Source organism: Alligator mississippiensis, chromosome 5 (genome assembly GCF_030867095.1).
Source record: "Alligator mississippiensis isolate rAllMis1 chromosome 5, rAllMis1, whole genome shotgun sequence".
Taxonomy (NCBI): Eukaryota; Metazoa; Chordata; order Crocodylia; family Alligatoridae; genus Alligator; species Alligator mississippiensis.
The window spans coordinates 118,468,331-118,494,254 of record NC_081828.1 but is presented as its reverse complement, the minus strand read 5'-3'; the positions used below and the strand labels follow the sequence as shown (position 1 = coordinate 118,494,254).

At 39.6% G+C, this 25,924-nt stretch overlaps 1 protein-coding gene across 1 annotated transcript in view; it reads left to right on the top strand.

The window, feature by feature from the left end:
* Positions 1 to 25,924, top strand: part of CNTNAP2 (contactin associated protein 2) — a 1,295,029-nt gene that overhangs the window by 733,708 nt on the left and 535,397 nt on the right. Inside the window, exon 13 of the mRNA XM_059729349.1 lies at positions 19,653 to 19,853. Coding sequence (XP_059585332.1) covers positions 19,653 to 19,853 — 201 coding nt within the window. The remainder of the gene's footprint in view (positions 1 to 19,652; positions 19,854 to 25,924) is intronic.

Genomic DNA, 25,924 nt, shown 5'->3' with positions numbered 1-25,924 from the left:
AGGTTTCTACCATGCTTTATTTTATAACAGCATAACTATGTTGTTATTTGCTATAATTATAGATAAATAGGTTTTCCTTTGGTTTGATTTTATAACAGGTGAATGAAATATTCTCTTCATTTGCAAATTGAAGGCATTCTACATCTTGGCCACTATCCTAACAGTGAAGGAATAGCATGCAGTGAAATATGTATCTGTAGGTGAACTGTTAAACCAGAAAACATTTTTTTAATTTACTGCCCTGAATGCAAGAGGGTAAGCCTGGGTTTCCACTGATGAGGAAAATGTGGTATCTTTCATAATCTATTTAGGTTTTCACTTGCATCTGTTTGCCTAGTTGCTGATTAAGAAGTAACTACATATTTTTAACTTCTATTAATATCTATTGAAAGTTATATATCAGGTTATACATTCATTTTTATAATTTTGATTAATGCTAGGTGGTCCCAGTTTATACATTCAGGAAAATCTGTTGGATCTGAGAGTACTAACATTTTATCCCTAAAGGAGATTTCTGCATGCTTGTGTGGTGCTTCAGTGACACAGTAAATTTAGTTTGATAAATCAGTATTTCCTATCTAGTACACATGGCAGTACCTGCACTTGAAGCTTTCGTGATGACTCTTCTAACTAGACTCAGTTTTCACTGCTTTATTGACAAACCTCCTTGTTGTGTCTTGACTCTTCTTGCCTATTTCTTATTCACTTGTGGGTGTTGTAAACCAATAAAGTGATTAAGATATAGGATTTGGCATAGAGAAACTTCAAGTTCAAGAACAGCAAAAAAACACAATCCTGAAATAGAGCAAGCATGTCAACAGCACCAGGGTCCATCATATGGGATCAATCCCTGATTACTTGGTTCCTCAGATGGAATATTCTAAATTGATACCTCACATATTTTAAATATGCTTCATTACATTGACTAGACTCTGAGGATATGATGTGCGTACCTGTTCCCTTTGACAGGCAGGTTCCCTGGAACCAAACACCAAAATATCCTAAAGCAGAGGATGGCAGTTAGGAAAATTGTAAACAAGCTCTTCTGTGAAAGCTCAAATTGACGATTAAAGCATATGGGAAGAAACCTCAGAATCTTAGAGAAAGGAGGAATATACATTGTAATTCCTGTTTTGAGTTATCTCTTCAATATATGTGCAAATGGAAATGTTGTGAAGTTAAAAATCATGGAGGTGCTTGAGTTAATGTGTCTGGAGCAGTTCTATAAGTTCTGTATCCTGACCTAACCCAAATGATGCATGCACTACAAGAAGCCATTGCTTGCTTCTCTTGCAGACATCTGATTAAAGACCACTAAGGAGGGTTGCTTTCCACTGAGGAAAGGTGGATGTATCACAGCCAGCCCCAATCCAATCTCCAAGGAAGACCTCAAGGATCTCTGAAGTGTTTTCTTTGCTAGGGGCTGAGGCACAAAGCAGGAAATTGCACACTAACCATTGTCAGACAACTGTTGAGGTACCACAGCTTCATATCAAAAGCCAGAATGGGGCATTGGAGCAGAGTGGGACTGCCCTCATTTGCATTGTCCCAATCTTATGAGTGCTCACCCAGAGAGGACATGCATTACACATGTGACTGAAATCATATCATAGCCTGTTGCATATGTCTAGTTGAACCCTACAATGTAGATATCTACATCTTAAAGGAACTAAGGTTCTGAAAAGTAATGAAGATCTGTTTGTAGGGTGGTGGGATGCCAGGCTTGGTCATACTATATTCAGATGGTGGTAAGAAATCAGAAGTGGATAAAAATCCCCTTCATTCTGCTGGTCATCCAAGTCAATGTGGATACCAAAGAAGACTGTAATTCTGGCAGTGGAGATACTGGAAATATTCCTTTTGATATGTTGTTGAGAATTGATGTAAAACTCTCCCCCAAGCCGTCTGGAGCCTTCTTTGCATGATTTGGTGTGTGCAAAGGAATGGACACATTGAGGGTCTGCACATTTTGCTTCCCTTCTGACTGGGTACATCTACACATGTGCCCAGTTGTTTAGTTGTTACTGCACAGTCATTTAATACTTGCTAAGGCTTTAGCAAGTACTAAATGACTGGTTACTGTGCAGTCTCAGTGCAACACAGGTCATTTCCTACCCTAATGTGCAGTAGCCCATTGCTACCTCACAGTAGCAGCAGTGTCACAACTCATGCCTGCTGATGCTACGTTGCTGTAACAATGAGCTATGTTGCTGTAGTTTGTTGCTACAGTGACATAACATCTCATGTAGACTGTGAATTTCACTAGCGCTGAGTCTGTGGCTAAAGAGGGTCCCTGACAGCATATGCCTGCTGAATCCAAATTAGCCAGGAATCAAGGAGATTGATCTTCTGAAGGAGTACAGAATACAGGTCACTGAGATCCATGTTGTTTGAGAGTATTTCTCCATGAGGGACAAAATCCCACAGAAATCTGGTAAATTCTTGGAAGGTTTCTTCACAGAGCGTTTCATCTAAAAGCACACGTCTGTGCTATCTATGCAAAAAGAATGATTAAATCCCATGATTGGGCAGAGATAAATGACATAGAGGCCATGATGAGGGAGTCAGTTTCTTATCCAGTTGTCATGTCAGGAGGATTTTTAATTGGGTGTAGGTGGGGATTTAAAGTCTGCAGTTGACGTGAATCTGCATAGCACTGCTTCTCCTACCCAAAGTTTTAAAGAGCTTTTCATTGCAAAATTAGATGTGTGTGTGTGTGTGTGTGTGTGTGTGTATTAAATAGCACAGCTTGTGACTTCTGACATTTTTCATGTGAATTTGTGTGACATTTGTCTTTTTTCCAAGACCAGTCTTTGCCTTTTTCTGTAATTTACCATGACAAATCTCTAGCCCTATCTGTCACCTTTGATTTAAACTAAAACTGAAAATGAACAAATGAATGACAGTGGTATAATCACTTCCTTGAATGTCATAGTCTGAAGTTTCAAGTTTGTAATTACAGTCTTCTAAACTTTCTCATTTTCTAATGCCATCATGTACCATTCTTAAAACCAAAGGTGTCCCAGAATGCTGTCTTTTAAACCATGCATTGCTGATATAATATAAATGATTTTTCTATCACCATGACTATTGTGAAGTTTAATTCACGCACTTCATTTGAGAGTTTAGAGAATTAAATTTTACATAAAGTACCTGAGTACGCAATGTAACTAAGCGTGTCTTAATTCCCCTGTGTACTTTCTGGCAACATTTTATGATGCTGGAGTGAGGAATTTTCAGCAAGCTAAAAAAGTGTTCAGACAATATGGATTTGTGCTGTACTTCTTAAACTGGAACTAGGTGTGTTAATCATTTATCAATGATTTAATCCTGAGTCAGGAAAGTACATGCAAACTGTGAGCAGTTGAGTTGTCCAGTTGTCTTGAAATGTAGCGATTTTCTGTGTGGGCTTAAATATATATTTACATGCTTTGCTAATTTATTTAAATGTGTATTGTTAGGAGCATGCATAAAAGCTTTGCTAAACTGGACATTAACATTTAGGGAGCTTTCCCTTCTGCAGATGCACTTTCTTACTGTTGTTTTTTTTTTTACTCAAAAAATTAATTGGAAGCAGAAGTCATCATACTTGCACCTTGCCATAACTCCAAGCACATCCAAACATCTAAATATGCAGACACCCAGTTTCCTGTTAGATATGCAATTGTGCATAGTCTTTGTGGATACACATTGTTTTTCCAAAATGGAAAATGTGTTCTTCAGACTGTAGCTCAGTAATAGCTTTCCAGCCATTTCAGGATACTGTCTTCCAGTTTGCCCTGGGATTCAGTTATAGAACCTTCAAAAATCTGATAGGTTTGCTTTATAATAAGTAGCAGCGTACCACAATTTATCTGGCTTCTCACGGGGTTCAAGGGAAAGGAATGGGGACGCCTACTCATAAGGAAGTGACAGCTTCACAAAGTTTCACCTAACTTAGAAACTCTAGCTAAAACTCTTCATTATGATGGATCCCATATAAATATAGATATTATTAATATATATGGTATTTAACAGTAAAACTTATAAATCCTATATTATCACTATTATGAGATTCCCTGTTTTGAACCACTACTAAAGAATTCTTTGATATTGTTTCTAAGAGAGAAAAACAGGAAGAAGTTTGAGGTACTTTGATCTCTGTTGAGCTTGTGTACTCAACATGAGTGCTAGAGACATGGTAGAAATCAGACTTCAAGGGAAGCACGCTGGTTAGTACAGTGAAAAGATAGACAATTCCCAAGGCCATTCATTTCTCAAAAGATAAATCCACTTGCCAGTTTCACAGTCATTGCATTGGTGAATTCTCATGGCTTTGCATATTTGATGGCCCTTGTGCTAAAATAATGGAATACTTAGGTTTTTTAATGTTAATTTTAGTTTGACTCTAATGTTCTTTGATCTAAACTGAACTACAATTGCCATCTGTGAAACTACATACATAAATGATCTGTCTTCCTTCATATTAAGGCCTGGTTGCACTTGCACTTAGGCTTCTCAAAGTGGTAATCAGTGTTCTTGTTAGCTTGAGTTCAGAGCAGCCACATATTCAGGCTAAAAACCTTCTCTGCACAGCTGTGACTTACCCTTGGTGAGCAGGGACCTGAGTACTGAAAAGTGAAAACCCTTGCCCCCCTCCCCCTCTCATTCTGGGCTCCCCTCCCCCCCCCTTCCCATCCCTGGGGCTTCCCTCCTGTCCAGTGGTGATTCCCCGCTTATACCTCCCACCCTCAGGGTTCCCTGTCTTCCCAGCCCTCATCCCTTATCTGTGTCCCCAGCTCAGTTGTGGCAGCTGGCACCGTCCTAGAGAAACAGATAGGGAAAGGGAACCCAACTCCCAGGTACTGCAGCTACCACTGAGCCACAGTTGCTTTCTGGGCTGAGCCCAGCCCAGAGAACAGCAGTGCCCAGTTCACCCGTATCTGGCAGCCCTGTCCTGGGGAAGCAGGCAAGGAAGGGGAGCGGGGGGTGGGTGAGCGAGGATCTGGGATGTCATGGGGGCAGGGAGGAAGCAGAGGGTCCAGGTCAGCAGGGGACTGAGGGCCTGATCTAGGCTGGCAGGGGAGGGAAGGGGAGGGCGAGAGCCCCATTTGAGTGATCTTTACACTGTTCCTCAAGACGCTCTTGATGTTAGCCTTTTATATGTAATTGTGTCAAATGTTTTAAAATCATCTCTAGTGATCTGGAAAAGGTTCTCTTTGTCTACTGTTTCAATAACATCTCCAGAAGACTCCTACAACTTACCAGGAAATAGCCTTCTTTTTTCATTTAAGTTCCTAAAGCAGCATTGGTAATGATATTTTCCCTGCAAGATTTTCCAATAATTTGATTTACTGCATCTTTTAAAAGGGCTTCTTTCATTAGTGTTTATCATTTCAATACATTGCAAAAGATAAAAATCACCACCTTTCATATTTTTACCATGTGATGTCATAATAGATATGTTCATCAGCTAGGTGGAAAGCACAGTTAAATATAAGGGAAAAGTGTACAGTTTCATAGTATTAATTTTAAGAAGCTTTAAAAAGTTTCATAGTTGATCATAAATGCCCCAATTTAATTTCTTGGTAAACATAACAAAAGTTAAAAAAAAAATTAGGAAAGGCGCAAGAAATATAGAGTTATGAAGTATAAGCCTATTCCTGAATCTGCTTAAATGGATGGAGAAATTCTTAATGACTTTTATAGGTACAATCCTGTTTGACTCAAATGTCTTTCTCCTCTTGCTTTCTTTCTGGAATATCAGGCTTTCTGGCATTAAAAACCCATTTTTATAATGAAGTCAGAACAGTTATATCTATATCAGATATTTAAAGTGAATATAATTTTTGTGAACCTGATGAGTTGTCAAATACAAGGTGTTTATATAGTCCTTGTGCAACTTGAATAACTTTGGATATACACATGATAGAAGCAAACTGTAAATGGTGATTGAAAGCATAATTCATTAAGTTTTTAGCGTAGTGTAAGCTCTGCATAGGGTAAGGATCACAAATGCAATTAATGAAATCACTCATCAGGAACTGGATAATGTGTTTTCTATGAGTTGGAAAATCAGATTGAACAATGGATCAAAAATGGAGGTTATGCTGAAGTTGAGAAATTTAAACAGTTTTGTCTTAAAACTGAATTTTGCTTTAAACTGCCATTTATAGTTTGCTTCTATCATGTGTACAACCAAAGTTATTAAAATTTAAAGTTGTGCAAGGACTTTATAAATACCCTGTATAAGGTGAAATCCCACTTCCATTTTAGTTGATAAGAAAACTCTCACTTCAGTGACACCCGGATTTTCACTAATTTTGCACAGTTTTGTAAACTAAGTATAACACCTCTGAACACAGCGAAGTTCTATCTGTGTATAACTCGTGAATATAAGAGAAGGGTCTACCCTAGATCCCCCTGCTTGGTTATCCCAAAGCAACATTAACAAAAGCCTTCTTATACCTGCTTTCATCAGTGAATTACATAGATCTTTGTGTGCCAATACCCATTCACAGAGGTGCTATTTCACATAAGCCATTAAATAGCCTTTGTGCGGTAATGATTTGGTCACTAGTGACATAGATTGAATTTGAGCCAGTGGTCTGAAAGAAGCTTACATTACAAAATAGTTGGTACACCTATGCAGTTCTTGATTTATCACGATTACAAAAGAATTTCACTTAAACATAGAATGAAAAATTGTTAATATGATGGCATTATAGTTTATAGTTCTTTTGTGTATTCATAGTTTACATTCACCACAGTACTTCTGCAAAGAAAGTGCTCTGTGAAATGAAATTAGTAATAGTTGTAGTATCATTCTACACAGTACCAAATATGTTGTAGAGATGGTTTTGAAAAATAAAATCACTCTTATCTATCCTGGGGCGAGAACATTGATGAGATAAACATAGTAATATTTAGCTTCAAATACAATTCTCTGCCCTATAGTCTATTTAATTAAGTGGGTTACTGCATTCTGGTTCTGGATTGATTTGTGGTACATACAGCACATTACAGCAATCTAATCTTGAAGTGACAAATGCCTGGATAACAGTAAAAAGCCTGTATTGCAATACGATAACCTAATACCAGATGGAAATCCAATGATGTCTGCAGGGAATGAATCCTAACAAAAAAAAAAAAATGTCAGGCACTCACCTGAGTTAGAAGGGCGGATAGATTATTCCGCCTATGGCACAGGCATTGCCTCATTCCTCTGCTTAATGAGTTTCAGCTTGGTCCTCCCATGCCTCAGTTTTATTCAAAGACTGGATAAGGCATTCATCTGCACTGATAGATTGGATGAATTACTAATTTGATAATCAGAAGTAAGTTTACGGGGTTCCCAGTCCATTTGTTGTCATTGACCATCTTATCAGCCCTACAAACGCAATGAACAGAAAGAGGAAAGCTAATAAGAGCACCAATGAAAATGATGAAAAGATAGCCTTTGGCATTCCTTTGAACTGTTCAGGAAGAAACAAATGGAGCCACCTAAGAGCCTGGTTTCAAATCACTCTTCTATGCCCTCTAGAAAGCTCAGGCACATCAGAAATACCTCTAACTGACATTACTGAAAATGACTGAGTATCAATATGGGTGTATGTATTATTTATTTATCATTAAGCAATAATCTGATAACATGACTGATATAGTTCCTCTGCCATATCTAGGCCTAAAAGGTGACAAGGGTCAAGGGAATCTGAGACATCTGTTTCTCTGAAAGTTTTTTTTCTGCAACTTTGACCAAGAGTTTTGTTATTTGATGACAGTCTGATTGTCAGATTCAAGTGATACATTTAGATCGCAAGAGTGGTCCTTAGGGACATCAGCAACATATCCTAAGAGAGGTATTGGCAGCTTTTCAGAAATGGAATCAGCTTTCTTGCCTTACAAAATAGAATCTTAAATAGGATCCTATTTCTAAGACTATGTACCCAATACTGTTGCAGGAATAGTAAAATCACCTGTGATGACTTTAATTGAAGGTAGTAGTAATATAAGCACACTTTTTCAGACCTTACAATACATCAGCTCTGCCTTCTTGATTTATCCTCCAAACCTATCTCAAGTTAATTATCATTACTAAAGAATACAAACTGTCAGGCTGTCTCCTGTGTTCTTCAGCATCAGGATAGCTTCAAGTTAATAGGGAAACTTAAAAGCTGGAGAAGTTACTTATTTGGAGGATTTCTACAGTTGTAATGCATCTTATCATCCATTAGACATGTTGCAAGAAAATTCACTTGGGAATCATATAAGTATTAAATGAGATGATTTGAATGGCTGGTAAGTGGAGAAACCTAATCTTCTTTGAGTGTAGTCCATTGGTGAAGAAGGGAGGGTTGTCTTTGGTACAAACTGGAAGCATTTTGATGTGGTGGAGAAGAATTGTCATTATACAAGACTATATTGCTCCTTCTGTATCGTGATACTAGTGTTCTGCTTCGTTCCTTTTTTCCCTCCTTGCAGTTTATTCTGTTGCCTCGTAATTTTCTTTTTAGAAGTAGATAGCCAGTTTCAAAAAGGGGTGGGGGGGTAGGTTGTTGTTGGTAGTTTTTAAAGTCAACCCTAACCTCATTCTCAAGGGACCCATTCATTAAAGAAAGGAGCCTCTGCAAGGAGCAATATATGAACTAAATTTAGAAAAAGCTTACTTCATTGATAATAGGACTTACTGTGTGAAGAATTTGGATTTTAATCAAAGTTTTCTTATTATTATTCATATAATTCATGCCGATTTCAAATTCGTTAATCTACGTAACAGAGAAATCATCAGAGAGAAAAAAGATCTATGATTGTTCTTCTGGTACTAGAATAAAATACCTAAAAGATCCATTCTTTACAGCAAGAAAAAGAAAATCTTGCACATTTAGTCATTCTTCTCAACACATGGGACATAGTTTAGGCTGCTCTGGAGTTCTAGCAAAAAATCCATGCATATGCAAATTTGAGGGAAAAGACCTGGTTACCTGTATAAGCATTATCTTTATCATTGCAGTATTAATCAATACATGAGGCTCTGTCACCCAAAGGAGAATTTAACAGTGGTCTGGTGTGTGCACAGAGGTTTCCCTTCCAAGATGCAGAAGCAACCGTGATTTTGTGTTCAGATGGAATCTACTCCTGGATAGAGAAAGATACCACTTTCCCCCATGAAAATTACTTTGCTAATGGAAGAGTTGCTTATAGAAGTGTTGCTGATCACTCAGGAGTAAAGGTTGATTTCTCTTTTGCTCTTAAAGCAGAATGTATGAAAAATACAGTGGATTCACCCCAAATTTTACAACTCACTTTGAGAGTACAAAATCAGTACTCTGAACTTTACAGGCAAAGTTGTTTGAGCTACACTGTATTTAAAAACTGATCCTTTTAAAACTTTTAAAAGTTTAGCCTGTGGGTTTTTTCCCCCTTTATCCTGAATGATTTTAATAATAGAGTAATATAGAAACACCAAATTTTGTGTATAAATAAAATTAAGTGAAATCGTATTCATAGGCTATAATAGAAGAAATTAGGATGTAATTACCTCAGTTATCAATTACTATAATATCCGATTATGATTATATAGGCAACAGTCTGGGCAGGTAAGTTAAGAGGTGCTGTTGTGAAATCAAATGAAGCTCAATTGACAAAGACCTCACTACTAAAGCTAAATTGTGTTTTACATATCTATTGGCAGTAGTGAGTTGGTGATATGAGAAAGATTGTACAAATATGCAGAGAGTACTTCTCAGAACATTACATTTGGGACAGCTGTTAGTTATCTCTGAAAGATTAGTGTAAAGATGTCAGCTAAGGGCCAAATTCAGTGCATATAATGGTAACGCAAAGTAGCCAGCAAAGTGACCTGTTGTTAATTATTCCCAAATCAAACATCACAAAAAATGTTAAATTCAAGATTATGCCATCAAAGAAAATATTCAAGTAAGTTAAGATACAGAAACATACAGTTAAGGCATCAATACCATCTTAGTTCTCTCCTTTAGTGACATCATGGAGGGAAAATATTCTTAAAAATCTATAGTGTGTCCCTAAAAATGAGTTTAACCTAAGATGAAACTACAAATGCTAAAATGCCCCTTCATCACTGTTTTTGGATTTTTTTAAAATTGTACTCTATCCTGGGCAAATGTAGACAACATATTAATGATTTTAATAATTTTAGGAATGTTCTTCCATCCTTCAGCTATGTAATAATGTAGTTAGCATTCAGAACATCCTGTTTCTTTCATAACTATACTGTGCCCTGTAAAAATTTAAATTAATTAAATTTTCCTGATTTGTAATGCTTCAGATTGAGAACTAGAAAAGCACGTTAATATATCTTTATTCATAAGTTATTGATGGATACCCTTACCACTAAGAATACCATTTTAATTTATTTTTTGTCTTGAATAATAAAGGTAGTTTTAGCAGAGAAGTTAAATTAAAATAGTTCATTTTTATAAATGATGAAACTTTTTAGGATGTTAGCGCTTTTCCTCTTTAAGAGTCTTCTTAATGCTATTTTTTTCAGATATGTGAGCCACATTCATGTTTATATATGACTCCAAGCTCTAGTTAAAATGTTTATAACCACTTGCTGGGGCATTTTTTTTCTAAATTATTGTCCATGCATTAGTGAAGCATTTGCTATAGTAACACTTGTATTTGCTAGGAATAAATAATCCATTTGCAGTTAATGGAAATGGGATATATCTTGTACCATTTCAAGTTAGGCTTCCAGGCACTTCTTAGCAGAAAATACAGAATAGACATGTTTGGTTTTTTATATACATAAAACATTGGCATCATAATTTGTTCTCAGTGGGTGTGTCTACATGTACAAATACTGCCAGATGGGTTTGCTTCAGAGTTAAACCACCTTGGACAGGTGTCTGCACATGCAGGCATTTGGAAGCAGATTTGCTACTCCTGGCAGTAGTCTGCTCCTGCCCGCTTTGGCTCTGCACTGACCCCCTACAGCAGCCAGGGGGAGCTGGAGGTTCTGGCCACAGCTGCCTCCTAGCCCTGTGTACTGCTATCTGGCCACCTGTGTTCCTGGCCCAGAGCAGCCTTCAGTGTGCTGGCACAGCACTCTGACTCTGTTGCTGGAACCTGTGCCCACTGGGTGATGGTTGCTCCACCCCCAGGTCCAGAAAGCAACATCCAGTGGCCTGAGCTCCTTTTGGACACCCGGTTTGCCCTGTTTCACTTCTGCAGCAACAGCACCTGGCCTAAGTCAGTCCTAGCCCTGCCTGTCCCCAGTGTGGTGCAGCCACGTAGCCAGGCTTGCTGCAGTGTCTCGGAGCCCCTGCCCCCATGGTTCTGCTGCCCAGACCCTGTGCTGCCACCTAGACACCAGCAGGAATGCTGACAACATGCACCTGGATGCTGCCACCAGTACTATCCAAGTACTCCTGATGCTTCAGCACCACAGCCTATGGGCCTACCTGTCCAGCCAGGACTGGTGGCTGCACATTGTTCAGCACACCTGCAGAAATGAGCAGTGGCTAGAGTCCTTTGGCATGACCTGAACCACTTTCCAGGAGCTCTTTAAGCATCTCCTCCTGCATGACAGCAGGACACCACCATGTGGTGGCCCTTCCCCACAGACACCAGGTTGGCCAATCCCCTGCTCAAACTGGCCACACCCACCAACCTACACTATGCCAGGCACCTCTTTAGTGTGGGCAAGGTGACCATGAGGGGGGCTGTCCTTGAGGTCTGCAGCACCCTCCAGGACTTGCTGGAGTACATTGTGCTCCAGGTGCATGACCCCCTGGAGGTGGTGGCAGGGTTCCAAGCCCTGGGCTTCTCTTAGTTCATCAGGGATGGAACCCACATCCCCATCACCTGCCCACCACACAGTGACAACCCCTACTACAGCCAGTGGGGCTTTCACTCATCATGGACCCTGCCTACCAGGGTTTATGTGGCCCTACACCGGCCAGCTAGACCCATGCCAAGCATAGTTCAACCAGTGCCTGGGCCAGACCCATGTGTTGATGGAGTGTGCCTTCAGCTACCTGAAAGGATGCTAATGCACCCTCACTGCCCACCTCAAGGTCACAAAGGCCAACATTCCTTGGGTCACTGTCACTGCCTGTGTACTGCATAACATCTGTGAGGCCTGGGGGAAGCTCCTTCACAGGGACTGTGTGGAGGAGGCACAGTGGGCGGAAGACACCTGGCACCGGGAGTGCCAGCTGTGGTGACAGCAATGGCTCCCCCCACACAAAGGCCCCGGGTGAGCTGCAAATAGTGCATGTTGTGTGCCAGGAACCAGCACCAGGGTCTGGACAGGCTGCTGCAGCTGCCTAGGGCCTCTGCTGTGGGACCTGGTGGCCAAAGTCTGCCTGCAGGTGGTCCAGGACCCCAGAGTCCCCACAGCCTTTTAGGGCCTAGGGCGGGGCAGGCAAAGAGTTGGCCCAGCCCTGGAGCTAGAGAAGCTCCAAGCCCCGTGCCCCAGGTCCTATCCTGTGGGTGGCCCCCTGGTGGTGGGGCTGCCCAGGAGCTAATTTTCTCCTGGTCAGTGTCTACATGTTCATTACTATGCAGTAAATACTCCGTAGTTAATTTGCTACTTGCATGTGCAGGTAGTAAATTAACCATGAGTAGAATAATTTACTGCATAGTAAGAATCTTCACGTGTAGATGGTGATGCTTACTGTGTTGTAAAGTGTGTCATGTAGCCGCTTCCACTGACACTGGAGTAACTACATTTTTTACAAAGGTATAAGAAAGTAAGAGAATGAGTTAATCTACACTGAAATTAATTTGCTTGAGGACAGAATTTGACTCTGACTTTAAATAGATATTCTGTCTGAAGCGCTGCAGGCAGTGAGTGTACAGACATAGACTTCCAAAGCAGCACTTCAGAAATGACTGAATTGCTTCAAGAATGATCCTGAAAAAATAAGGGATCTCTTTGAAACACTTTCTGAAACATCTGCTTGTCATTGTGATGATTTTGAAGCACCGTGAGGTCTGGGAAGAGATAGCTACAGATCTGTATGTAGGGGTGTGCAAAATGGGACATATTCAATTCAGATTCGGCATGAATTGGGGACAGTGATTCAATTTTTTGATTTGGATCACTGTCCCCAATTTGATTAGGCCAAATCTGAAACTGAAGATTTGATGCTGTTTTGGAGAATCAGTGATTCAGGCATAGACGCAGCTTTAAATGCTTTTTCTACATACCTTGAGGTACCAGGCATGGCTTGTGAAAGCTCCAATGCTGGAACAGTTGGAGCATCCCACAGGAGCACGGGGGGCCCTGTGTGCTCAGCGGGGAACCCGGAAGTGGACTGGACATACTTCCGGTCCACTTCCAAGTCCACTGGGGAGAGTGCAGAGCCTCCTCCCACCCCCACCCTGGCTCAGCAAATGGCCAGGGGGAGCCCCCAGGTGCTCCTTCAGGCCCAAGAGACACCACTCCCTGAGCTGGGAGGGGGGGGGGCGGGCTGCGTGTTCCCCAGGGGACCGGGAAGTGAACTGAAAGTGCTTCTGGTCCATGTCCAGGTCTGCTGCCGAGCGCACTGGGGAGCCCCCCACACTCCTATGGAACGCTCCATCTGCCCCACCATCACAGCATTCATGAGCTGCCTGGTACCTTGACGTGTGTAGAAAAAACACTTAAATCTGTTTCTATGTCCGAATCGCTAAATCTTTCCGAATCTCTCCAAAGTGATAAGGAGGATTCCGATTCGATTCAGGGAGATTAAACGATCTTATGATTTGATTTGGAGATTCGGCCACCGAATCGAGTCAAATCTCCGCCAAATCAAATCAGGGACCAAAGCTTCACACAGCCCTATCTGTATGGTACTGAAGAGATCTGAAGTTGAAGTGCTCCAAATGGGAGAGGAATTTTGCAGCACTTCAAATTCTCATCTGCCAGTGGGCTCTGTTCTTGTGAATAATTTAAAAATTAGAGAGCAGTAAGCTTTGCCTGAGCTAACTGAGGTTGTAGGTCACTCTCATTTCAGTGAAGTTTAAGTATTCCAAATTACATTTCTGAAGCATGCTACTGGTTGGAATCCTAGTGGAGATTTAAGTCAGTCTATGAATTCAAGACATTCCAGATTTTGAGGAAGTGAAAACACAAAGTAGAAATTTAAAATATTTAAATATTTTAAGTATTTTAAAATATATAGTTCTTATCCTATTTCCTTTCAGAAGTAAAATTGAAAGCATAAGCTGATACAAACAAATTGGTAGCATTAAAAGGAAAAAAATAGCTGGATGTCACAAGCAATTCACGTGCACAAAGGCAAACAAACACACAGCTTCGTCCTCTTGCCCTAATGCATGGGCTCCTGCAGAAGTCTCCCTGAACCCTGTATTTCTCCAGAGTAGCTGGTGCCTCTCTGTCTCTCGACTTTTAGCCCCAACATTTCATCTGGGAGGCAACAGATCAATCACAAGCAGGGTTGGGTCCAATACCTAAATAGAGAGTCAGTTACTATTTGATACCAGTCTCATTCCAGGATGTTCTTGGGGATATATCCTTTAAATTCCTGGAGAACTTGAAGAAGAAAAAGTAGGTATTGACCAGTGACAACTTCCCTTCCCCCATAATAAGGATATATTTCTACTATCACAGTATATCCAAAGGGATGTAAAAGATTTGCATCCCATATTGCATGACACCTTTTTTCTGTTATCACAAAACTATTAAATACAGCTTGCCCTTTACATAGTTTTCCCAGAGTTGTAATTTATCATCATGTCATTCTAAAAGAAGCCATTACACTGCCTAGAGAGGCAGCAAAGTTTATGCTAAGTCACTCAGCCAGGTATACTAATCAGTCAGCTGCAGTCTTCCAGATATAACTTTATTTCTAAAGAATTTTGCACACATGCATGTGAGAAAATATGGCAGTTATGCCTACCTTTGCAGTATATTAGTGGTTTTTCGCTTGTATAGCATGACAAAGATCCTAAGTGCCTTGGGGGATGCATGTAGCAAGATTCTTCCATCTTTGATGGAGAAGAAATAGCAGACATTTTCGAGCACAGTTTTTAAGAGAAGGAAGAAAAGAGTAATTAACTCAGTTCAGATGTTATAGGAAACTTAGGTAGGCAGGCAGAATTCCTTCTCCAAAATAAAAACCTGCCACAAATGTTAATGGCACTGGTTTTTGCAAAAAGTCATCAGAATCTGTTATTTGTCATATCCTAAAAAACATGCCCCTATCAGTTCTGAGCCTTTTGTTTCTGAAAAAATGTGTCTTGTTTATATGAGAGATTCTGCCTTTCTAGAGGAAAGAAGTATTGGTCCATTTGAAGGGAAATGTTCATTCTCCAACGTACACTGGATTGGATCTGCAGATACTGTTAGCAAACAGTTGTTTGTTTATTATGCCATGCAAGACAGTATTTTTTTAATATTAAACAAAGAACCTGATATGCCACATCAACATTTCTCTCTCTAAGGCTTCCCAGCCTATTTACCTGGACTCTCATCAGGTGTTTTCTTCACAGTCAGGTTGGCTGCTTTCCTCTGTAGCCCACACAGACCTGATTATACAAGTGCATCCTTCTGGATGGACCTACAAGCCTGAGCTTCTCTAAAATTCCCTTTAAGGGAATGCTTCAGTTTTGCACTGGCTGGAATCCAGTGCAGGAGATCCAGTGCTGTTTTTGGATATAGTGCCCAATCCAGTTTCCACTATTAAAGTCATCTGTGTGTTTTTGCCCAAACATAACTGGAGTGGGATCAGGCCCCTATGAGAAAGGTCATTAGAATCAGGATAGTTGATGTCTGGTAGGGCACAACCTTAATTAGAGCTGCAGTAGGACAATGAATATGTAGTCCTTTGTATTAAACTCCTCCATGAAAATGCAGCACAGCACATTCCATTGTGTATTCTATCATAGAGGCAAAATGGGAAAGTTGATATGCCTTGTTTTAATATGAAATTCTAATTGAAGTGTATCTAATTGGTATAAGTAATTTTTCCTCCCAAGTCTTCAACAACATATTGTTACATTTTACATCATGTAAACTGGTAGGAAATAGCTAAATGTCTACTTGGCATAAAAAGAAAAATCCTCCTGAGTGTTCTGGAGGTGGATTAGAGAAATACACAGACACTTGTACTACTCGTACTGGTGCAATATTATTGTTGGACATACAGCTTTGGAGGAGGGTTATGAAATATTAATATAATCATTATCTCAACCCACCATCTGAACTTCATCTCGTTTGTCTAACTATTTCTGCTCCCTGTGGAGAGTCCATTTCCTTTATCTACTGTATTTTTGAGCAGATGAACCATCTATACTGTATCATTTACATTCACATGATTTCATATCAGTACCTCATAATTGTTGGCACTGGATTTATGACCCAGTCCTGATACCTTGTTTCAGGTGAGGACAACCTTCAGACCCACCACAAATCCATCCATCTGATAAGAGGCAAATTTTATTGATACACAGTGATAGAAAATAAGACCAATGCAGTCAAAGCAAGAAGATGATTACAGAATACAATAGCAATTATTTTCCAGTCCCAGGGGGTTCATAGGGAGAGCTGTGCACCTAGCCGATACATGACCACCACCTTGTGGTTCTTTGTTTGAATGTCAGACAGCAGCAGCCTTGGAGGTTGAGGGCTGACACCAACTTGTTGTTCTAGAAACTCCTCCTTTTGTATTCTTTTTTCCTTGATGACTCTTCATTTCTGGACATTGGTGATTGGTTTCCCTGTAGTTGTCATTGTGTCCACATTTTGTTTTATCAACCAAAAGTCTATCTCCATAAACCCATCACATGCATACTCCTTAATTTGGTTATTTGCTAGTGTCTTAATTTGGTCATTCCACTTAAAACCGGAAATTCCAGGGACTTTGCAGCTGGGCATTATGACTTGGTGCCAATGCTGCAGGACCCTATCTTTATTATGATATTTGTATGTTTTCAGTTTCACAGGATATGTGCCTGCTTGTCTGTTGGCTCTGGACATGGTGTCTGCCTTGAAGGCTGTGAATGTGAAACTTTGTACTTTAACAACCAATTAATCCTTGCTGTATCCCCTGGGGCATTGTCCTAATGCAATGATTACTTTATCTAAAAGCCAATTTCTAAAAGCAAATTTCTAAATATGATTTCCAGAAACAATGCAGTAATAACATGTGACTAATATATGAAGCAGCAATACAAAAGGTTGGTAATAAGAATAATCATACCATCAGTGGTTAACTGTTTTGCCCTGGGGCCCAATCCATAACTCCTCAAAATCACTAAGAACTTTTCTCTGTACTTCGGGAACATTTGAAACAGGCCCCCATTGCTCAGAACATTTTCAGGTATTTATTTGAGATATTTATAAATGTTGTTTGTTCAGATGTAACTACGTGACACCATTAATGGGAATGAGAATACACACAAATGAATCTACATCAGATTGGCTTGCATTCCTAAAGTTAATGTCTTCTATTACTGTATGGCACATCTGCTCTGTTGAAGGAATTCAGTATTTTGGAAAAGGCCAAATGACCTCTCTAGAGACAGAAGTTCTGTATTTACTTAGAAAACAGGAACAGAATATGCAGCAGCAGTATCAGTTACCTGCAAGTTGTTATCTGAATCTCTGAGAAAAAGACCATGGTCAGAAATTCTGTTGCTCAAGGCCAAGTGCAAGGGGGGAAACAACCTGTCCAGAGGAGAGACCATTCTTGGGGGACAGTAAGACTCTGGAATGAACTTTCAGAGGTGCTACGATCTGCCTCAAAAACTCAAAATGTCTCTTCAAGGACAAGACACATTTCCTTGGATTAGTTTTCAATAATGAAAGTATATAGCACAGCAGAAAGAAAATCAAATAAGGTCACCTTTTTCCCTGAGGAGGAAAAACGACAAATGTTAGTCACATTGGTGAATGCCCTTCTGGAAAGCGTATGGATATTGTAGTGATGAGGGTAAAATTAATAATAGACCAGAACAGAATATTTTTGTCTGTTAGTTATTATCAATCCTCAACCCTGATATAGAAGAACCACCTCAAGGAACAACTGTTCCTTTGCCTATTTTTATCCCAACCACTCTGCATAAATGGACAAAACTACTAAAAGGCAGCAAATGTGATAGTCCTTTGTGATGCTGTTACCTGAAACAAACAATCTTCATGCCTAAGTCAGAGAATAGCTTTTGACCCAGAAGAAGTAACTACTAGAGATGCCTGAACATGAATGGATTTAATTCACAAAAGTTGGTGCACAAATTGTATTGCTTTAAAGCAGGAGTGGCCAACTTGTGGCTCTGGAGCTACATGCAGCTCTTCAGCAGTTGATATGCGTCTCGTTGAATCTTTGCACAAGCACACGCTGACCAACTTCCAAATGCAAGGAAAATTCAAGTTTACACAGTTTCACCAAATGGAAGCTGGTCAGCGTGTGCTTGTGCAAAGATTCAACGAGACACATATCAACTGCTGAAGAGCTGCATGTGGTGCCAGAGCCACAGGTTGGCCACCCCTGCTTTAAAAGGAAATAAATGTATATCTCCTATAAAAGTATACTTTTCAAAATGTCATTGACTCACCCCTGAGTATAGGCAAGTCCAAGCACTAGATTTCTATCCCGTTCATTATTTTATATAAATGTAATATGTCTGCTATTATTTCTTTCCTTTCTGAACTACATTTGTGTCATATGGGGCCCTTCACTGCTTTGCAAAACTGCTGATAAGGAAGCATGTTGTTATTTCGCTATTATGGACATTCTGTTATGACTTTCAAAGAAGGTGCTGCAGTAATGCTCCCTCTAGTGCTTTGCTGTTCACATAACTAATAGAGGCTTAAAAGATAGACAGCTAGCTATAGGCTACTGGATTATGTTCCTTTTTCATGTGCACCAAGAAAGTTGTTGGTGGGTGGGTTCAGGCTTCATTGCTGTGTTTCTCCTGATTAAAGTGTAGAGAAACTCTCTCTTTCCCCTTGGTCATGTTTTGCTAACCCGAATGAAACCCTGAAGTTTCACAAATTTTCCCCACTTTATTGTTTCCTACCTTGAGATGTATATCTTGGCCACTAGCCTAAAGGAGCCAGCATGGTTCTGTCTTTGAACAGTTCATCAAGTCCAGATCAGAGGTAAGCTTGGACCAGTTGGGACATAGCCCAGGGACAAGAAACCACAGGAAGCCTATGACTGCTGTAGTTTCTAATAAACCACAGTCATTCCATTTCAAAGAACAAATGTATGTAATCCCATTATAATTCAGTGTTTCTCTAATATCACAGGGTCACAGAGTAACCTACAGCAATGTAAAACTGTGTAAACTTGAATTTTCCTTGCAGTAAAAATCCTTAAATCTCTCTAGCCTCAGGCCTCCTGTTCTTTTAACCCAGTTCTGATCAAAGCTAATCCTTGTTTGTCTCAGGGATTGCTATTTGTATCAGTGACTACTCCCACAAGCATAGTGTGCTGGCCTTATAACACCAAAGAATCCAACCAAAGTTTCTTCATGTTAGTGCACTCATCCTAGGTTGTTTAGCTGTTCCAAGTAAAATTCTGCCTTGTGGTTATCAAAGGTGTGCCCGGCCCGCCCTATTCTTTTTCACACGTGGACCCAATGCAGATAAACTAACAAGTCAAAGTATTATCCTTCTGTAACACAACAAGAATTAGTTTAATTTATGTTCTCTTTTCTTGTCCATTTTTTGCTTCCAGAGGACAAAGTGTGGACAACTGTGAACCATGATTTGCAAATGCAGGCTCCTGTGATAGGCAACAGCCCAGAGAAGTACTCTGTACTGCAACTTAATTACAGTGCCACCATGGATCAGATCTCTGCCATCACCAATAGTGCTGAGTACTGTGAGCAGTACATTTCTTACTCCTGCAAGATGTCAAGACTACTGAACACCCCAGGTAGGCTGAGAATGGAATATTACTTAATTATCACATTGCTAGATTCAGAATGATCTGAACTGTTCAACAATTCAATGGCTTGTTCAGGCAATGAATGAATTTAATTATTCCTGTTGCCATTCATGAAAGTTCATAAAAGAGGTAAATTAATAAAACTGGGTAACTGCCTTTTTTTAAGGAGAGTTAACCTATAGTATACTTATTCCTTAAATTGGTTTTCACAGTGTCAGATTTCTGTGGTTTCCTATCAGATTCTGTTTCTCAGAAAAGAGGTTAGGCAGAGGATAAGGCAAATTTGATTTAAAATTTTCTCTATAAAGATATTCAGAAGTTTGAGCTGTATCCTGCAGTCTTCACATCAGACTTTACTTACTGAAACCAGCAAGAGACTTTCCTAAATTGAGGTTTTAGGATTTGGCATGCTTCTTTTCAGTTAATCTCTGTGCAAGAGTAAGCTGAAATATTATGTGCAGCCTGTTGTCCTGCAAATAGAGAGGAATAGAACTGCTTCGTAATATGGGGATGCCAGGAGGGCCACATTGTATTAATATTGAGATCTTGTATTAGAAAATATGCAGATTTATCTTTCTGCAATCTAGCTTTTCTGATATAGTAAAAACAGTCAAAAAATTCTAACTACCTAAAGAATATATGTTTTAACTTCTATCTGATATGAACAAAAGTATCAGTTACAAAACATTTCTACAGAACCAGTAAAATCACAAGAAAGAATAAGTTCTACAAAACCCTTTGGTTTATTGTTTCAAAAGCAGAATATATTCTTTAATTGTTTATGCTAATGTTTGATGTTAAGTATCCATTTAAGTGCACTTGGCTAAGACTTGATGATAAAGGAAAGCACATACAATATTTGTATGGTTGTGAAATTAATTCATTATGATACAAGCAATTAAATGTGCCGCAAATGAAACTAATAGCTGGACACTTAAAATGAAAATACCCTTTATTTTAAGTGACTCCCCCTTTTGAACTCAGGTTGGTGAATTTCCTTGTGGTATTGCTGATAACAGATTCATTAGGCATGCATGTGGATCTTATGCTTATTTCCATAAGTATGCCCTTGTAATTTAGTGTTAGTTAATAGACACTACATTGCTTGTTATTCCCCCTCCTTCCACCCTGCTGTTTTTGAACTATTTCTAATGCATGGTTTGTCCCTGTTGTTATTATTTTGCTTAATTTAGCATAGCAAGGAAAATTTACAGAGGAAAATATGCTGCTCTTTCTTGTGCTTTCATGTACAGTATCCTGAATCATCCTAAAAATGGCACACCCATTCTAAAGTTAGTCCACATCAGAGATGAATGAACTTCAGATCAACCAAGGGGTAACCCAATCTAGCAAGGATTAAACCAGCCTAGTAAACGCTTGCATGCGTTCATGGAAGAGGACTAAGGCTGGGAAGCCCAGCCACTTACCACAGCTCTGGTGGGATGTGTTGGTTTTACCTGACCTTTACCACGGGTGTTGGTTTTACCTTACCCCCCCAACTTAGTAGCAAGTGTCCTTACTAATAAGATAAAATCAGATAAAATTTTAAAATATGCTGTTTTTATCAGGCAACTTTTTGTTAGACTATAGTTTTCATCCGTAATTGCTTTTTAAATCAGATAACATTTTCAGGTCTGTCTATAGTTTAAGTGAGATAAAAACAACAGCAAAAGGAAAAGGCAGTGCAACATTCCAGTTTTAACTACCTCTTTTTTTCTCTTATGGGAATCACCATACCGTAAGACCTGAGTCTCCCCACCCTGTTCACAGTTCTTTCAGGGTTTCATTTGAGATATATAAGCATGTGTTAGAACCATACAGTATGGGAACATCTGTAAATATAATGTCTCAGTCTTCCTTATATGTAATTTCAATATTTCTACTCTGCAGAGTAGCACACTGTAGAGTACTAACTTCTATAGATACCAATTTCCAAAAAACTTGCCAAATCCTGCTAAAATAATACAATTTAGAACAACTGGAGATTCAATGCATTATTGCTATTAATAAAAAGTTGTTCTTTCCTGTAGTGGCAGCTACAGAAAAATATAGTATTTGTTGGGAATATGCTTAAGCAGGAAGCATGTTGTTTCCTTGATTTCCCTCTCAGGATCTCATTAGTTCCTCTCTTTCTGATGGATGCCACTCTACAAAAGATAGCAGTTTAAAACACTTTTGCTACACTAGCTATGCATTATCAATTTTTTATTCATGTTCCTAATGTTGAATGTGAACAGACTCGCTGCAGGTACTCCTCTCAAAAAAAACTTTTGTTTTTTAAAGTGGTTTGAGATCTTTGTATGAAAAGCACTGTGTCAGAGGTAGGCTTTTCTTTTTTGCAACAAAACAGTGCTTTAGTCAGCTCATTGAAGAGCTTCAACCTTCCTCATAGATTATCCATGCTCTTTGTTTTCTGTCTTTTGTGTGTTCTCCTCTTTTGAATGCAGTTTCAGGCAAACTAGCATACTAAAATACATCCCCAAAAAGCAATTCTTTTCAACACAGCTCACTAGCTATGGGACTGGCCTTAACCTCATAGAATACAATGCCATTATTCTGATTGGTGCAAGAAATATAGCAACAGTATTAGGGGTGCCCTTATGACTGGAAATAGTATTTTAATAATAAAAAACTTCTAAACACTTTCCATCAGAGTCCAGCAGAAACAATGCCTAAAGATCCAGTGGCTAAAATGTGCATAGCATAAAATAAAGGTTGTCAAGAACTGGTATTTTTGGCCTATTTTTCTAAAGTTAAAAAATAAATTAATTTTATTTATTTTGCTGCCTAAGCCTGAAGGTGCCAAACAAAGACAGTTGAACACAAAAATTAATCAAAGTAGCTGGGCAGTAGCCTAAGAACAGATGTCAAGGTAGAGCAGAGAAAAGAAAACACCCAGTGGTGGTTCTGGGGGTACCGGGAGGAGGGGAGGTTGGGCATGCGGTTATACCCCTTTGTTTCTTGCTTCAATGAAAAATTAAAGCAAACTGCCTTATGAGGGTGGCCACAAGTCTGTTGAGGCAGAGTTGGGTGAGTCCATTGACTTTGTCTCACTATTATCTACTTGATTTCTGCAAATCTTTTCACACCATAGATATTAACAACCCTTTCTAATCAAGTTAGCTTTTCTCTAGAATTATTCTGTTTGTTTTATATTTTGGTTAATGGTTCTCTGCTCATCCCCCCCCCCCCCTCCCTCCCAGCACATCCAGTAAAGGTGTGCTGCTACTTAGAAACCCATACTGGGTGGCTAAGGGATTCAATCTGACAACCAACCAGAGATAGGGAGGCGAGAGGCAGTGTTAAAAGTAGGCTGAGCTATGAGGTGGCACAGTAGAGGCAGGAAGGAGTTGCAAAGATGAGTTAAATTGATAAGTAGGTGACAGGAGCTATGGGAGGCTGAATAAGGGCACAACCAGAAGCATGAAGCTGGGCATGGGTGGGTAAGCATCACTGGTCCCACTGCATAGAGGTGCTGGTAGCTGAAGTAGGTCGAAACCAGTGGTAGCCTTGTCCCCCCCTTCCCCCCCCCCGACTCAGTTATATTAGTTTTTATTTGGATCAGAAACTGAATTAGTACAGCCCTAGGCCCCTGGAGTATTAGTAAAGTTTCTTGTTTGTTTTTAATTAGAGAAAGATATGCATTGTATTATTGGATGATACACAACACACCTGCACCCCCCTTTTCAAAATCCTAGAACCACCCATGCTCCCACCCATCTCTATTAAGTAATAAACACACTGGAGACTTAGGAGCCAGCTTGTACTAGGGGGACATACACTGGAGATTGTCGCCTGTCTCATATGTGACATGGAGAAGGATGATCTTGCAGTTTAGGCACTGAATAGAGAATTAATCTACTGTGCATTAGCATCACAAAACAGCATATGCCTGCACTAATGCACAGTAGCACCAATTATGGCACATTAAGTTAGTATCTGTTATTACAGGTATTAAACTTAATGCGCCATAATTATGGCACATTAATGAATGTGTAGACACACCCAGAGAGTATGAAGATCCTGGTTCAATTACTGATTCTGATTCAGATGGTCTTTGTGACCCTTCTTTGTTTTTCCTTGTGTTTTGCATTCAATTAAAATACTAATATTACTCATAATAATACTATTCTGTTATCTCTATTTAGACTTTAAGCTCTTTTGAGCAGAGACTTTCTTGTAGTATGTATGTTCACTATGCCTAACATAGTAAAGCCTTTTGGGCAATATATAGTACTAACTAGTTAAGATGTTAACAGTAATAATATTTGTAAGCCCATACAACACAACCCATCTTAAACAGATATTATATATGTGTACATTCACAAGCAACCAAACATTGTTGCTGCTTTGTTTGTTGTTTTTTTTTTCTTATAATGTAAGGGTGTGCACAAAGCAAGAGAGAGAGATTTGAATACAAAAAACAGAAAGAAAAGGAAGCAGGGAGAGACAAACAAGTAAGCAGTAAATCCATTAGGACCAAAGGAGTCATAAAAGCTAAAAGAAGAGCACTGTGGTGCTGACAGACAGCTCCACGTTCCCCCCCCCCCCCCCCAAAGCACTTTACCAGAAGAGGAAGCACGTTTGTTCAACCCAACTCCCTAGTGTTTGCATAGATCAGGAACTTCAGCGGGGCTTTTTGGCACTCTTATCCAATCAGCTATTAGATAAAAGTGCCAAAAAGCCCCGCTGTAGTGGGCGATCTATACAGATGTTGGGCAGGCTGGGTCAAACTAATGTCATGCCTGTTCTGGGCCTGCACTATACTTGTTGCAAGGACACACCACGCTGAAAGTAAAACACAGTTTTATTTTTTTTCACATCTGTAAACAGCCTTTGTGCTCAAAAGCTTCTCTAACATCTCTCCAAGCTATGTAGCGGGGAAAAGGAAAAAAACAAGAAAATGAGGAGAAACCTTGTTTCTTGCATATTTTCTGGATCATCACAGTTTCAATAGCATTCCAACCCTGTTAAGTTTTGGTCATATATGTTAAGATGGCTATTTTAAAATTGTTCTTAGAGAGTTTTCTCCAGTGGTTGGCTTCTTGCAAAAGATAATATGTATCTGTTTAATTACAAAAATCCCCTTCTTCTAGTTCTTCTAGCTGCGTCTTTCATTTCTTTGTCATAACTGAGATTACACAGTTTCAATTTCTTGAGAGGTAGAATCCCTTGAGTGGTTCACCACAGGGTTGGGAGTTTAAATACCCTAAACTTTAAATCTGGCTCTGACTTTGTCTGGCCTTGAGCAAATCAGTTAAGCCATTTATTTCAGCTTCCCCAGTTGTAAAAAATATTAATAATGTTCTACCTGCTTCTCAGGAATATTGCTGAAATATTTTAGTTGATACTTGTACAGCAGTTTGCAAATAAATAAAGCTGTGTTGTGCTGTTCTTAATTAATCAGACAATGTCCTTCTGTGATGATACAGATCCTTTTTATATGCTGTCCTTGCTTCAAATCATGATTTTGCAGCATTGATTGTTGGCAACAAAATGATATTTAGAGGTGTGCTTTTGGGAATTGGCTTGTAGGTAAAATAGATATGCATTAGATCAATGGTCCAGGGCAATGAAAAGGGTTAATTGATTTCTAAAAAGCCTGCTTGTGCTTCAAGCCCCTCTGTGTCTGACACAGGAAAGCAGCAAACAAATACACAGGTGACATTTACCACACTGTTCCATAATACAAGATAAGGTGGCACCAGGTCATAGTGCCCAATTGCAGAGCCCCTGGGATTTCTGGTTTTGGGGAACAGACCAAATTAGGAAAAGACTGGGAAAGCCCAAATTAGGTTGTGTGCATGTGATGGGCTTGTGAAACAAAGGAATGTGCTGACAGGACAGAACATGGACAGTATGACAACCACAGAGAGACCAATGAGCGATGCCCAGAGATGAAGAGTCACCACAGAGAGAAAAAGGTATAAAACGAGGGATTGAAGAGCAGCAAAGAGTCCTCGAGAGGACCCACACTACCAGCCCATCTCACCCACCCCACTGGGAGGTGGGGTGGGCCTCAGCCTCCGACCTCCAGGCTGCTGACATCTGACATTCAC